Consider the following 12,339-nt stretch of genomic DNA (forward strand, 5'->3'; position numbering starts at 1 on the left):
ATTTCAAACTCTCTTTCTGGTATTTTTTCAGATGGGATTCAGTGACGAAAGGCTTCCTGCTCTCTCGGCTGTCAGAGCCAAGTTTCATGTTGCTGCGTGCTCACCTTCCTCCACCTTTTACCACTGAAGGATTAATGTCTGATCTCCTACTTCAAAGGACGGTGTCATCGTCGCAGTCTGAATTACTCCACTATAAAGTCTTTCACAAAGCAGGAGCAGAAGAGACATATCACTGAGTTTTTCATGGACACTTTTTAGTATAATAATAATCACTGACTGCATAAATTATCTGAAACACTGGATATAATGAATGGAAAAAGGCTAAGCGACCATCTGACGACACAGACGTTCAGCAGACAAGAAGTGAGACATTATGACTGTGACCAGTACTGAAGGATTTTCCTCTTCAAAACTCAGTGTAAAAACCTGCAATAGAATAGATAGAGTCAATATACAAGTGCCCAATAAAATGCCAAAATGGAAGGTTAAAACACTCCCACCATAAAATTTACCCAGAAGGGATTTAATGCTGTTTTTAGCCAAGCTTTGCATTAAACGTTAAGCAGGTGATTGTCTGCTTTGGATCAGATATCTAGCAAAAACTCTGAATCTCACAAATCTACACCCTGAATCATTTTTTCAATTACAAGCACAAATATAATAAGGAGGTTTAATGCTGTGATTTCTATACAAAGACTCATAGACTTACTTGCTCAGCAGTAAAAACCAGATACTTTGAAGATGAATTTCACTTGAAACAGCCTCTTTCGTGGAAACTACAGGCAGCTGTGGCAGTCTGCTATTGGCCAAAGCAATCACACCGGTCACATTGTTCCCTAGTGACGAGTGGTTGTCTGGATATTTTCTATTTTAATTTTAAATTCTAAGATATTAAAAAATCAGTGGGCTTTACAGTTGGCGATAGGTGTGTTTTCCTCCCTGCTTTTCAGTCTTAGCTAAGCTAAGCTAGCACACTTGACAGGTCTGGACTTTACGCTCAGTATATCACGCTTGTATTTGCTGCATTAACATAATTTCAGGAAAACCAAGACGATTCTCATTATTCTGATTTTGGAGCATCAGAAAAGCTAAATATGAATTTGTTGTAAATTTCCTTTTATTGTGTTAGATACTATATGTGTAGGTTGTTAACAAGTGACACCAGATGCAAACAAAACAGTGTGACTTCCTTTTAGCTCAGTTGATAAAACAAGTGCTAATATTGAACTTTATGTGGGTTTAACTTTGACTTTGCAGCTGCGATGCTCTCGGATTTAGAAGTTTTAATTTCTCACTGACTGTGGGATACATTCTATAGTTACGATTTGATTCATTAACATGAACGTCTCATCTTAAGTAAGAAAAAAGGTGAAAATCCCCGTTTCTTATGATGGCAGGTTGATTTAGCTTTTTGTCTCAAGAAAACTAAAGGGTAATTTCTTGAGATAATAAGATGGTTTATCTCACAAGCATTTTGTTTTCCTGTTATTATGTGAAGATTATAGGAATACCCGATAGCCCCTGCCTATCTTGACCACTTATGAAGTTAAAAATGGGCAGAATTACTAAAGTGACATGTGCTGCTTCAGCTGGGCTAATCGTAATAATAAGAGGACAACAGGGACCTTTTAAATTATTTTTTTAACAGCCTGGCACAGAGTGACCAACAACATGGCTTGATGAGTCCAACTGGAATCTAAAAATTCAATTAAAATTAATACAGTGAGAAGAAGTGGCATAGAAAGCAGTAGGTACACTTTTCAAGCATATTCACAGTCCTGTGCCCTAATACAGTATTACTAATATTATAGTAGAATTATATGCATGTGTGCAAGAGTTAAAAATATTTTTTGTATTACAGCCGTTTTCACAGAAAAACAAGTATCCAGACTTTAGTGTAAAATAAATCCTACAAAAGAAGTTGGCAATTAGACAAGAAATAAAAGTTTCTGCATAATAGTATGACTCCTTATGTAGTATGACCTTTGAGTCTAATAAATGATTCTGTGTTGCTGGATCATAATTCATTATATTTATATACAGTGGTGTGAAAAAGTGTTTCCCTTCTTCCTATTTCTGAGTGTTTTGCATATTTCTGACAGTTAAATGTTTCAGATCATCAAAGAAAGTTTTATATTAGACAAAGATAACCTGAGTAAATACAAAATGCTGTTTTTAAAAGATGGTTTCATTGATTAAGGGAGAAAAATTTTCCAAACCTACCTGGTCGCGTGTGAAAAAGTGGCTAAGTTCAGTTTCACCAAACAGTCAGGCCTTATTACTGACAGACCAGTTGAATCACTTAAATAAAACCTGTCTGACAAAGTGACGCAGGCTAAAAGATCCCAAAAAGCAACACATCATGCTACAATCTAAAGAAACTGCTAAGTAGCAAAGTCACTGACATCTATCAGTCTGGAGAGGGATAAGAAAGCCATTTCTAAGGCTTTGGGACTCCAGTGAAACACAGTGGGAGCCATTATACCACAAAACAGTGGTGAACAACATTAAAGAACCGCAGGCTTCACATATCTAAGTTAATGTCAGAGGTCATGATTCAACAATAAGAAAGAAACTGGGCAAAAATGGCATCCATTCAAAGTCCTGACCCGAATCCAATTGAGATGCTGGGGAATGACCTTAAGTGGATTCATGCTGGAAAGGCCTCTCAATAAGTGGGTGAAAAACAAGAATTCTGCAAAGATTAGTGGACTAAAATTCCTCTACAGCTCTGTAAAAGACTCATTGCCAGTTACTGCAAACGCTTGATTGCAGTTGTTGCTGCTAAGGGTGGCCCAACCAGTTAATAGGTTTAGGGTATTCACTTTTGATTTGGTTTTCTCTCTTAATAATAAACAACTTTGTTTAGAAACTGAATTTTGTGTTTAGTTGTTATCTTTGTCTTATATTTCAATTTGTTCGATGATCTGAAATATTTAAGTGTGGCAAACATACAAAAAACAAACAAACAAACAAACAAACAAACAGGGAATTGGGAAGTGTGTATGTTTAATTTTGCAACTGGTATAATTTAATTATTTACTGCTGTGTAACAGTATAGGAATTGAATTGAACCACTCCTATCCATGCTCTCATCCAGTAACGCTGAACATTGTAAGGTTTCCAGTGTGACTGAATTGTGCGATGACACCAGGAAGTAACAATAACTTCTTTGAAGTGGGGAAGGGCAGTGACACCCCGTACCAATCTGGATACGCCCATGTACTAAAGATTTGAACAGAAAGCTGCAAAGCTAGGCTCATTTTCTCGCAATAACTAAATGTATAACTTGTTCATCTCACTAGAAAACAAGTTTAATTGCCTCAAGATAAATTACTAGATAATTTGATTTGTTCTCACAAAATGAAAAAATTGCATTAAAAAACCTTTTTAATTATGTGCATGTCCAATATCATCTTCTGTATTCCTTTAATTACTATACGCTTGCCAGTTACCATTGTCTCTGTATGATTTTTTTCATAGCAATGCAGTGCTGTATAGCAGCTGACTTAAACAGTCACAGATTTTAAACAACCGGAAGCACTTAAATGTAGCAAAAAACAAACAAAACAAAAAAATAATGTCTCCAGTCTGCAGTCCATCAGTTTTATCCTTCTATCAAATAAACAGTAAATCAAAAAACAAACAAAAATCATTCAAAAATAAAATGCAGATGGACAAAAAACTCTTCAGATGGTTGGTTGATGCTTGGTTGACTAGCCGAAGTGTACGTAGTAAACCAGTTTTGTCCAACCTGTGTTTTTAACTATAAAAATACATTCACGCAGACATCTGCGCTTCACTTTTAAGGTTGGGCTGAAAATAGATTCACCGGCCACAAGACTGCGCCGTGGCTCCAGTTTGTGGATAAATATGTTCAGGCAAAAACGATGACTGCTTTGGACTGCGTTCAGGGTAAAGGCGTATATTGTACAATGACTGCATGTCAGTAATTTTGTTCGTGTTTTTACTCGCACCTTTTTGTTTTACACCATGCTATCATGTAATGCTTTAACACAAACTGCTCAAAAAGAGGAGAATTAATCCATTTTATAAATGTTATTGTAAATGTTATATTTTTTGTTACATTGTTATTAACTCTGTTAACATGTTTATGACACAAGAAGCTCATTGTTTGTGAAAATTAAGGAAAAGATGAATGGAAATTTTTGTTTAATTTTATTTGATCTTGATGGGGAAGTGAGATAACAGACTGTGCTTAAAAATAGAGCTAAACTTTGCCCTGAAAAGTGAAGCGAATGCTTGAGTGCCTTAAACTTGTTTTTGTTCAAATGGCCAGCAGGGGGCAGTACATCTGGTTACAAAAAGAAGTCCTGTTGTACAGAAGTCTGTGTGAAAATGACCCTACTGCTGATTGATTGAGTAAACAGTTTTCATGTGCATCAATGGAACATGATGTTTAGTTTGTATTCCCTGTTAGGTTAATAAATCAGGGTTTAGGACGCACCAGTCTTGTGATTGACAGGTTGCTATGGTATCGGGAGACCGTTTGACTGGTTTCTCAATCAGATCCACTCTATAGAGGATACAAGAGGAGTATAACATGAGTTTGTAAGGACCCATTATGAAACCTCTGATTTTAAATTATGGGTCTAATCATCGGGTGTTTTTAGAGCTAGAAGGAAGGAATAGTAACCTGTCAGTTAATGCTAGGTGACTTAACGTGGGACTCTACAGGATTTGACCAATTTAAATGCATCAATATAGAGGCCGTCTTTGAGTCTTGTAAAGTACAGTTTCACATCTTCATGCTGCTTAGAACGAATAAGTGCAGAAAACAGTTCATCGAATGTCTACTTAAGACAGACTCTAGAGGCCGCTTCCCATATTAAAATGCCCAACATAATAACTTCATGGCATTTAAATGCATGTTTTTATCCTGATAGAAAAGAAAACTAAAAACAAAACAGGCTTGGCCTCTGTAGATAGTTTTCACAGGTGCTCTGACTTATGAAACTTAAGTTTTTATGGTTTTGGTGCATGTTTATTAAATGTATATAGTATAATATGGCCTTTCTTTGTACCAGAGAAGGCAATATAATATACCACATTCATATACAAGCTTGTGCTTCAGTTTTAGTGAATGAAATTTACTATTACTATTTCTGGTCTAGTATATAGTCATCTACAGTGGCCTAGCAAAAATAAAGAATTAAAAAAAAAAACACACACACACACAACAGACATTAAATAAAACCCAATGGAGATGGGGGAAAAAGACAAAATGCACACAAAAAACAAAAAGGAAAACACTAACATGATGGAACAGCAGTGGAAACGACAAGCTAACAGAACAGAAAACATCTAATAGCAAACATGTATCTACAGTATTGAATGAAACTTGATTAAAACACACATTATATTGCATGTTTTTCTTCCCCAAAACAATGTACTGCATCAGATCTATACTTTATAAAGGTTGTCCCAAGGAACAAAGCTCAAACAAAAAGAAGTTTCAAACTCATTCAGACTAAATTAAAGGGAAAAAATGTGAATGTGCCACCTTATGATATCAAGCCTGGTTTCAGTGCAGTTGTCCCCTTAGAAGAGATTCTGAGAGATCCAAAGGGAAGAGCGTCAAAGAACTGTTTGATGAATATAAAACTGAGCTGTGAATTATATATGCTCTTTGCAGCCATCAGATCTCAACCTAACTGAACACCTTAAATCACTTATTCAAACTTTATTAAAACACTTTATCATTCTTTATACAGGTGCAGTCCCTGAAAAGTTCTTGGGATGTGTGAAAGATGTCAGAATTACCAATTAAATTAGCATTTTATTATTAAATAATTCAAAAAATAAAAAATAAAAACACAATACAACTTAGATTTTGGTCACTAAGCAGTAATTCATGATCCAGTGCCCTCCTTTAGCTGAACTCTACATCCAGGAACATTTCCAAAGCACGCATGGTAGTTAAAAAACAAACTGTTTGACACATTTTGTAAAAATGGAAAATAGCTGAGATGTCCTACAAAGCACTCGTATATTCACGCAGCGGGATAATTTGCTACTTTTTCCAAATAGCAAGTAACAATAACTCCATTATGAAACGGTGTAAAAATCTCTGAGCAAACAATCAGAAACAGACTTGGTGAGGGTGGACCGAGGGCCCAACATGCTTGAGTGGGCCCTGTGCTCACTCACTGGCACTGGTATTCTGGCATTTGCCGTAGAATACCAGAATTGGCAGGTCCATCACTGGCGCTCTGTGCATATAAACATTATATTGCCTGTAACATCAGTCTGCACAGCCAGTTTGTTGGTAGGTCAATGAAGGTCTGTGGCGGTATAGCTGTGCATCCATCCATGGATATATCTCCAAACAACAATGCCCTGCCTCATGTGGCCATGGTTTGCAGGCAGTTCCTGAAGGATAAAGGAATTGATATCACTGAAAAGCCGCCTGACATAAATCCAACAGATCACCTCGGGGCCATTACATTCTGGTCCATCTGATGCCCCCAGGTTGCACCTCAGACGTTCCAGGAGCTCAGTGATGCCCTGATGTGGGAGGAGATCTCCCAGCACACCATCCGTCGTCTCATTAGGAGCATGGCCCGAAGCTGTCGACATGCATACAAGCAAAAAGGACTAGCCTACTGTATAATTTCTTCACTTTGATTTCAGGAGTGTCTTTGAATTCAGTCCTTTATAGGTTGATACTTTTTGATTTCCACCAAGCAGATCACAGGTGCATCTCAGGGCCAACACAGAGACAGACAACAGCTCACACTCTTACATGATCCAACACTTGCTTGTTTTCCTGAACAAGTTAACTTAACTCGATTCTGTGACAATGAATCTTAAGCTGCTTCTGCTCAGCTGTGCTGAGAATCATTAAAGTGATGGTTGAGATTTCCAGTAAATCAATCAATCAGTTAATCAATCAATCAGTTAAAAATAGGTTTAATATGGATTTCAAAATCTTATTTTGTTTTGATATGTACCTATTTTCAGTGATATCAATTTTAATAGCAGGAAATTAAAAATTTCTTTCTCTCGTTTTTGCCATATTTTTCAAGTAGCCTATATTTTTAGTGGCCCCCATATGTTCACCCCTATGAAGAAAATCTGGAGGCACCCCTGGATAGAGTCCCACAGTGTAGCTATCATTTTAAACTTCTGTCCTCCTGTAATTATACCCCAGGAGATTCTGTGCTATGAATGTTTTGTTCCATCGCAATAAATTTGCTGGTACTTTTTGGATAAGCATGCAAAAACATCAGACATTTAGACTACTAAAGCTGACTGTTGCTAATACAACTTAAACTTTTTGCTATGAAGCAACCCATGGCATTTTAAAACAAGGTTAGAGTGCGCTCATGATAAGCAATAACTTTTCTCTTTTATCTGGGGACTCATACTATACAGCATATTAAAAATATTTAGTAATCTTTTATTATTCTCATGCTGTACATAGCACCTTTAGAGCTCTTGAAGCCCTTAGACAGAACGTTAGCTTTTCATTCACTCTTGTCTGAATGTCCACCCACCTTTTGTCTGTCCATGTCTTTGAGTTTGTGGTTCTCTATCCACCTTTTATACTTAGCCTTGCTTTTCTTGTAGCCAAATCTGGCTATGTCAACCATGAACACCCATGCCAGCCCGTACATAACCACTCCACCAAGCTTCATTATCATTGAAGTCCTAGGAGAGGTGAGCTCGCAGTAGAACATCACCGTGCCGACTCCCACGCGAACAGTGGCAAACAGTAAAATAAAAAGCAGGTCCACCGCGTCGCCCAGCAGGCTGTCGTACAGGCCCACCTGGCGGAGGAACCAGCGGGTCTGCAGCAGGGGATTGGTGAGCTCGCTGCCAAAGATGACCCCGCAGGTTTCACAGCCTGACACTCCCATCAGCAAAGCCAGCAGGATGCCTGCGATACTGGCAGCATGATGTGCAAGCATGACGGGGCCCTCCGTGTGGTAGCATACACACCAACCCATGTCGAAGAAGAAGTAGCCGAGGCACACAGCCAGGGCGAAGCTCTGGAGCTCTGTGTTTTCTGTACCTGGGTGATGATAAGAAGAAGGTCATCTGTATTTAATATTTTCTTTATTATTATATGAAAAAATTCTTAATGCAAATTTAGTGCTTGGAGAAATAACGTGAAGGTGTTTAAAGCATACCGTGCACCTCTGTATGCTGCACATTTAAAGGCAAACTGTAAAAAGCTGGTTTATAATGAAGTCGCCTATAAAACTGAGAGTCCTTATATTTAAAGCTGTATCAAGAGATCTCAGGTTTGGAGGCTTAATACTTATGAGAATGAAATCATAGTTTGACTTGTGCTCATTTGGATAAGTCAGGGTTTTTTGGTTAGCAGTATTTTTGAGTGGATCCTGTTTAATTGACCTCTTTTTATGGGCCCACGTATTTCTTACAATAACCTACTTACATTTGTTTGTGGTTTCGATATATTTCTGTGTCTTTTTCGGGACCATAAAACCCACTTTTTTGGAAAATTACACCTGTACCTGCAGGTTTTTGACTGCTTGGTTCTTTGCTGTCTTCATCTTTTGGATATTTAAGGGCCACCACAGAGAATCATCTCCCTCCATGTTACCCAATCCCTAGCTTCTGTTGCACCAACCCTCACTAATACATCCATGAATCTTCTCTGTGCTTTTCCTCTTAACCTCCTGCCTGGTACCTCCATCTTTAGCATCCTTTGCCCTATATAGACCACATGTACCATCCTGGTACAGCTATTTTTATGTACTTTTATTTAAATGTATTATACCGACCTAAATTCAATCATAATCATTTGTACATTTTTTTTAAATCACTGTCTTTAATTCACAAACTAATTAAAACTGTGCTTATATTGATTCATTCATGGACTGATTACATTAATCCTTTCACTCTGTGATTAATTACCTGACTTATTGGTTCATTTAATGCAGACTGTGAATGTGTTTCACCTCCATTACCCACCAAACTGATTTACACTTTACTTTTCATTAAATTTTAAAATATGCTGAACATCAGCGCCATGCTGCTGATCCTGTTAACTCTCAGTGAGGACAGTAGACTGCTATAATTAGCACCAGTCTGAATTTACATCACCACATGACCAGAAAGAGAGCAAAATTAAATTAAATTAAATTAAATTAAATTAAATTAAATTAAATTAAATTAAATTAAATTAAATTAAATTAAATTAAATTAAATTAAATTACTAACTATACTTTGTAACTGCATTGGTAACATGTCTATTGATCCACTGACCTGCATGCGTGAAGGGCCAGGGTCCGTCTACGAAAACAACGTAGGCTGTGAGCAGCACTATGAGGACGCCGTGGGACAACGTGACCAGGCGACAGTTCCACTCGGGTCCCCGCTGGGTGAAGGTGCAGACGAACAAGAAGTAGAGACACAGCCAGCCAATCAGGCTGCAGATGACCTCCAGCATCGGCATGGCTGTGTGTTTGGGAAGAACAGACACATCTGAGGTCTTTTACATGAGACTGGATCTAAGAAGAAGTCACTGAAAGTGTAATGCATTGATTTTATATTTGAACATATTTACATACAATATTAGGTTAACCATGTAGATGGATACTGAGTCCATGTAGGGTTAATGGGTTATTTACTCCAATGAAAACAAGCTTATTTGAAACAGTGATGACATAATAAGGTAAAATTTGACTTTAAACTGTGACTTGCTTATTGTCAAAAACAAATGTCAATTTCTTTAAAACGTCACTTTTTAAAAACACTTGTGGGCACCAAGCAGCAAAGGCATACCTGCTGCTAACTAATGACAACACAGCTAAACATGCCTGGCATTATATAAAATGTCAGTTTGTGCATTAATAAAAATGCTGAAATTTCTTCATATCTGCGGGTACATTACAGTGTGCTGTAAACTCTGTGTTAACCAATCGGTAGCAAGCAGGTTTTAAAGAAGCTAGATTTGGAAACAAAACCAACCTTAATTTAAAATGATTTTATGCAATAATGCACCTGTGGCTGCTGGGTATTGCTGACCAAAGTACGTGTCCATATTCTGAAATAGAACAGTCATGCCGTGGTTTGCCTTAACTCCTCCTCCTCTCAGTCGTCCTCACGTTCAGGATGCTTGTAGATATGGACTCCATCACTGAGGTAGCCTCAGCCTCCATCACTGTTTACGCTCCATAAAGCCTCCATCAAAATTCTGTCAGCTCAGCATTTTTTTTAATGGACACACTCGGCCAAGATGACAGATATGCCATGTGCAGGCTACTATGGACAGTTAGTGGATCCTGTTTCCCTTCCCCCTGGAAGTCAGACTTGATCCTCTTAAAGGATTACAGCCTCCTCTTCTCTGCACATACCTGCTTTTGGACAGGGCGGGTGATACCAGGCTGCAGAGCAGCACATGCATAATAGTAAAGTGAAGACGGGATAAGTGACTGAACTGTATAGTGGATGCTCGGATGGGTGGATGATAGAATTGTACAATTATGTGAACAGCAGTATTTCAGATACAGCTCCACCTGCATAAAGCAAAAGTACTCACAGCCTCTCCTCACTTTACAGCTCCTCCTATGACACCTGGACTATTTTTAATCGAAATGAACTGCACATAGTAATGTTTTACTTTGAAATTAAGTGAGCCTATCCAATTTCTTCTTCTTCTTCGTCCGCCTAAAATCTCGTCTCGCAGCTTTGAGAAAGCTCCCACATATTTTACATCATTTCTTGGGCCCATTTGGGAATACTGTGATGTGACTTTTGGTAGCGATTTGTCAGAGTTGTTGTGAAATTCCCAAAATACTTCAGAATTTTTCCCCATTCATTCGAATAAGAAAGTGTCTAAAAAGATCACCAACCCAGGCCACTTTCGAGCCCACTTTTCAGATCTTTGTGTCTTCGTTTTTTTCCCCAGTTGTTTTGAGCAAGAGGTTTTTTTTAGCATTTGCTTGCTACTTCCTGTAAAGCAGTCTCTCTATGTAACTTGATGTGCACTGGTCTGTTTTTATTAATTTTTGCCGTCCTGTGCATTTCATCAGCACTTTAAACTGCCTTCCACATAAATAGGACACTGACTGAAAATAGAGACTTAAAAACAGAATGGGGATCATTTAGAGGAGGCAGACTGATATGTGTGATACTGCAGGATTAGAGGCCAAAATCTGTGATGTATTGAGCAGATGACACACCAGACCTGGATATTGCAGACTCTGTCCATACTGTGTTGACATAACAGCAGATGCCACACTATGTTCTTCTGTAAAATGGTTAATTTCACTGACATAATGACGATCAAGTCAGTAATGCTTGTATTTTAAAATTAGATAAATAAATAAATAAATAAATAAATAAAACTGCACTCAGGGTAGTTAGAAAACCCTGTAAACATTTCAGAAGAGGGGGAGTGTGCGCTCTGAGGGCAGGTGGTTGATGCAGGTGGGTGAGTTACATACAGAAAATACTCACAGCAGCACCGAGGCCAGAAGTTTTCACATGTGACCCTCCAGGCATTTCATTCACCTCTGCTACGGCAGGTTAATACCCTGTGAGGCGAAGGTCGGGTGCTCACCTGACAGCTCTGCAGCATTAACCCACTTCCAGATCAGCTCTAATCTGACACCCGAGTAGATTATCGGCTAGGAAGGTAAAGCTATAACAGATATTATTACTCTATCAGATTATTATGCTACTTTCATAACAGTGAACACATATACAGGTGCTGAATTAGCCAGGAAACTGTAGACAGCCTGGACACAATTATAATACTATGTTGATGTAATTTGATTGACACAAGTGATATTGAACAACATAATATAAATATGATCCAGAGAAGCTAAGTATAGAATAGTACCATCTTAACTCAAAGGAATATGTTTTACATCCTCCAGCAGTCATTTTTTTTAACCACTCTGTGGTCATTTTGCATCTCATAGTTGTTCTTCTCACCTTTGATTGCATCATTTTCTCTCTTTGCAGTGATTTTTCTTGTATTTGCTTTAACTTCAGTCACATCTGTGTGATTTTTATCATATTGTAATCTTGGTCTTTTGCATGTCTTTGGCCATTTTGCCTCTCTTTTGAATCTTTTCCTCCACTGCTCAAGTCTTATTGAAGTTGTTTTGTGTCTTTCCAGGCTGTTTGATATTGCTTACTTCCATTTGTGGAAACTTGATTGGCTTTCAAAGCACTTCTGACCTATACAAATCTATTTACTCCATTGTTAGGTTTTACAGCTTTAGTTATGTGTTATTTTATAGTCAAAACAATAAATCTTCTAATAAATTATGATTTTTTTTATTGTAGACATAGCTAGGCAGAGTTATATAAGTCATTTAGGTCATCTCCAGCTAC

General features: G+C 37.8%; 2 protein-coding genes across 4 annotated transcripts in view; one reads left to right on the top strand and one right to left on the bottom strand.

Moving 5' to 3' along the window:
* arhgef12b (Rho guanine nucleotide exchange factor (GEF) 12b) overlaps positions 1–4,465 on the top strand; it is a 46,978-nt gene extending 42,513 nt beyond the window's left edge. For both annotated transcript variants that reach the window (XM_085289793.1, XM_085289792.1), the window contains exon 36: positions 32–4,465. In XM_085289793.1, the coding sequence (XP_085145919.1) occupies positions 32–45 (14 nt within the window). In that variant the 3' untranslated portion in view covers positions 46–4,465. The remainder of the gene's footprint in view (positions 1–31) is intronic.
* On the bottom strand, positions 4,452–10,274 carry tlcd5b (TLC domain containing 5b). Of its 2 annotated transcripts, none has more exons than XM_085289794.1 (3): positions 9,997–10,274; positions 9,259–9,450; positions 4,452–8,038 (listed from the first exon to the last, which is right to left on the bottom strand). In XM_085289794.1, exons 1-3 carry the CDS (start codon positions 10,055–10,057, stop codon positions 7,491–7,493), a joined length of 801 nt encoding a protein of 266 aa, XP_085145920.1. In that variant the 5' UTR covers positions 10,058–10,274; the 3' UTR covers positions 4,452–7,490. The 2 variants fall into 2 exon arrangements, with proteins under 2 accessions (XP_085145920.1, XP_085145921.1); XM_085289795.1 differs by having other exon boundaries at positions 9,964–10,274.
* Between the last annotated feature and the right edge of the window lie 2,065 nt (positions 10,275–12,339).

The sequence above is a fragment of the Mchenga conophoros genome, linkage group LG10, assembly GCF_057382185.1.
Source record: "Mchenga conophoros isolate Kocher_MC1m ecotype Shallow Benthic linkage group LG10, M_conophoros_male_GT1.1, whole genome shotgun sequence".
NCBI classification, from domain to species: Eukaryota; Metazoa; Chordata; class Actinopteri; order Cichliformes; family Cichlidae; genus Mchenga; species Mchenga conophoros.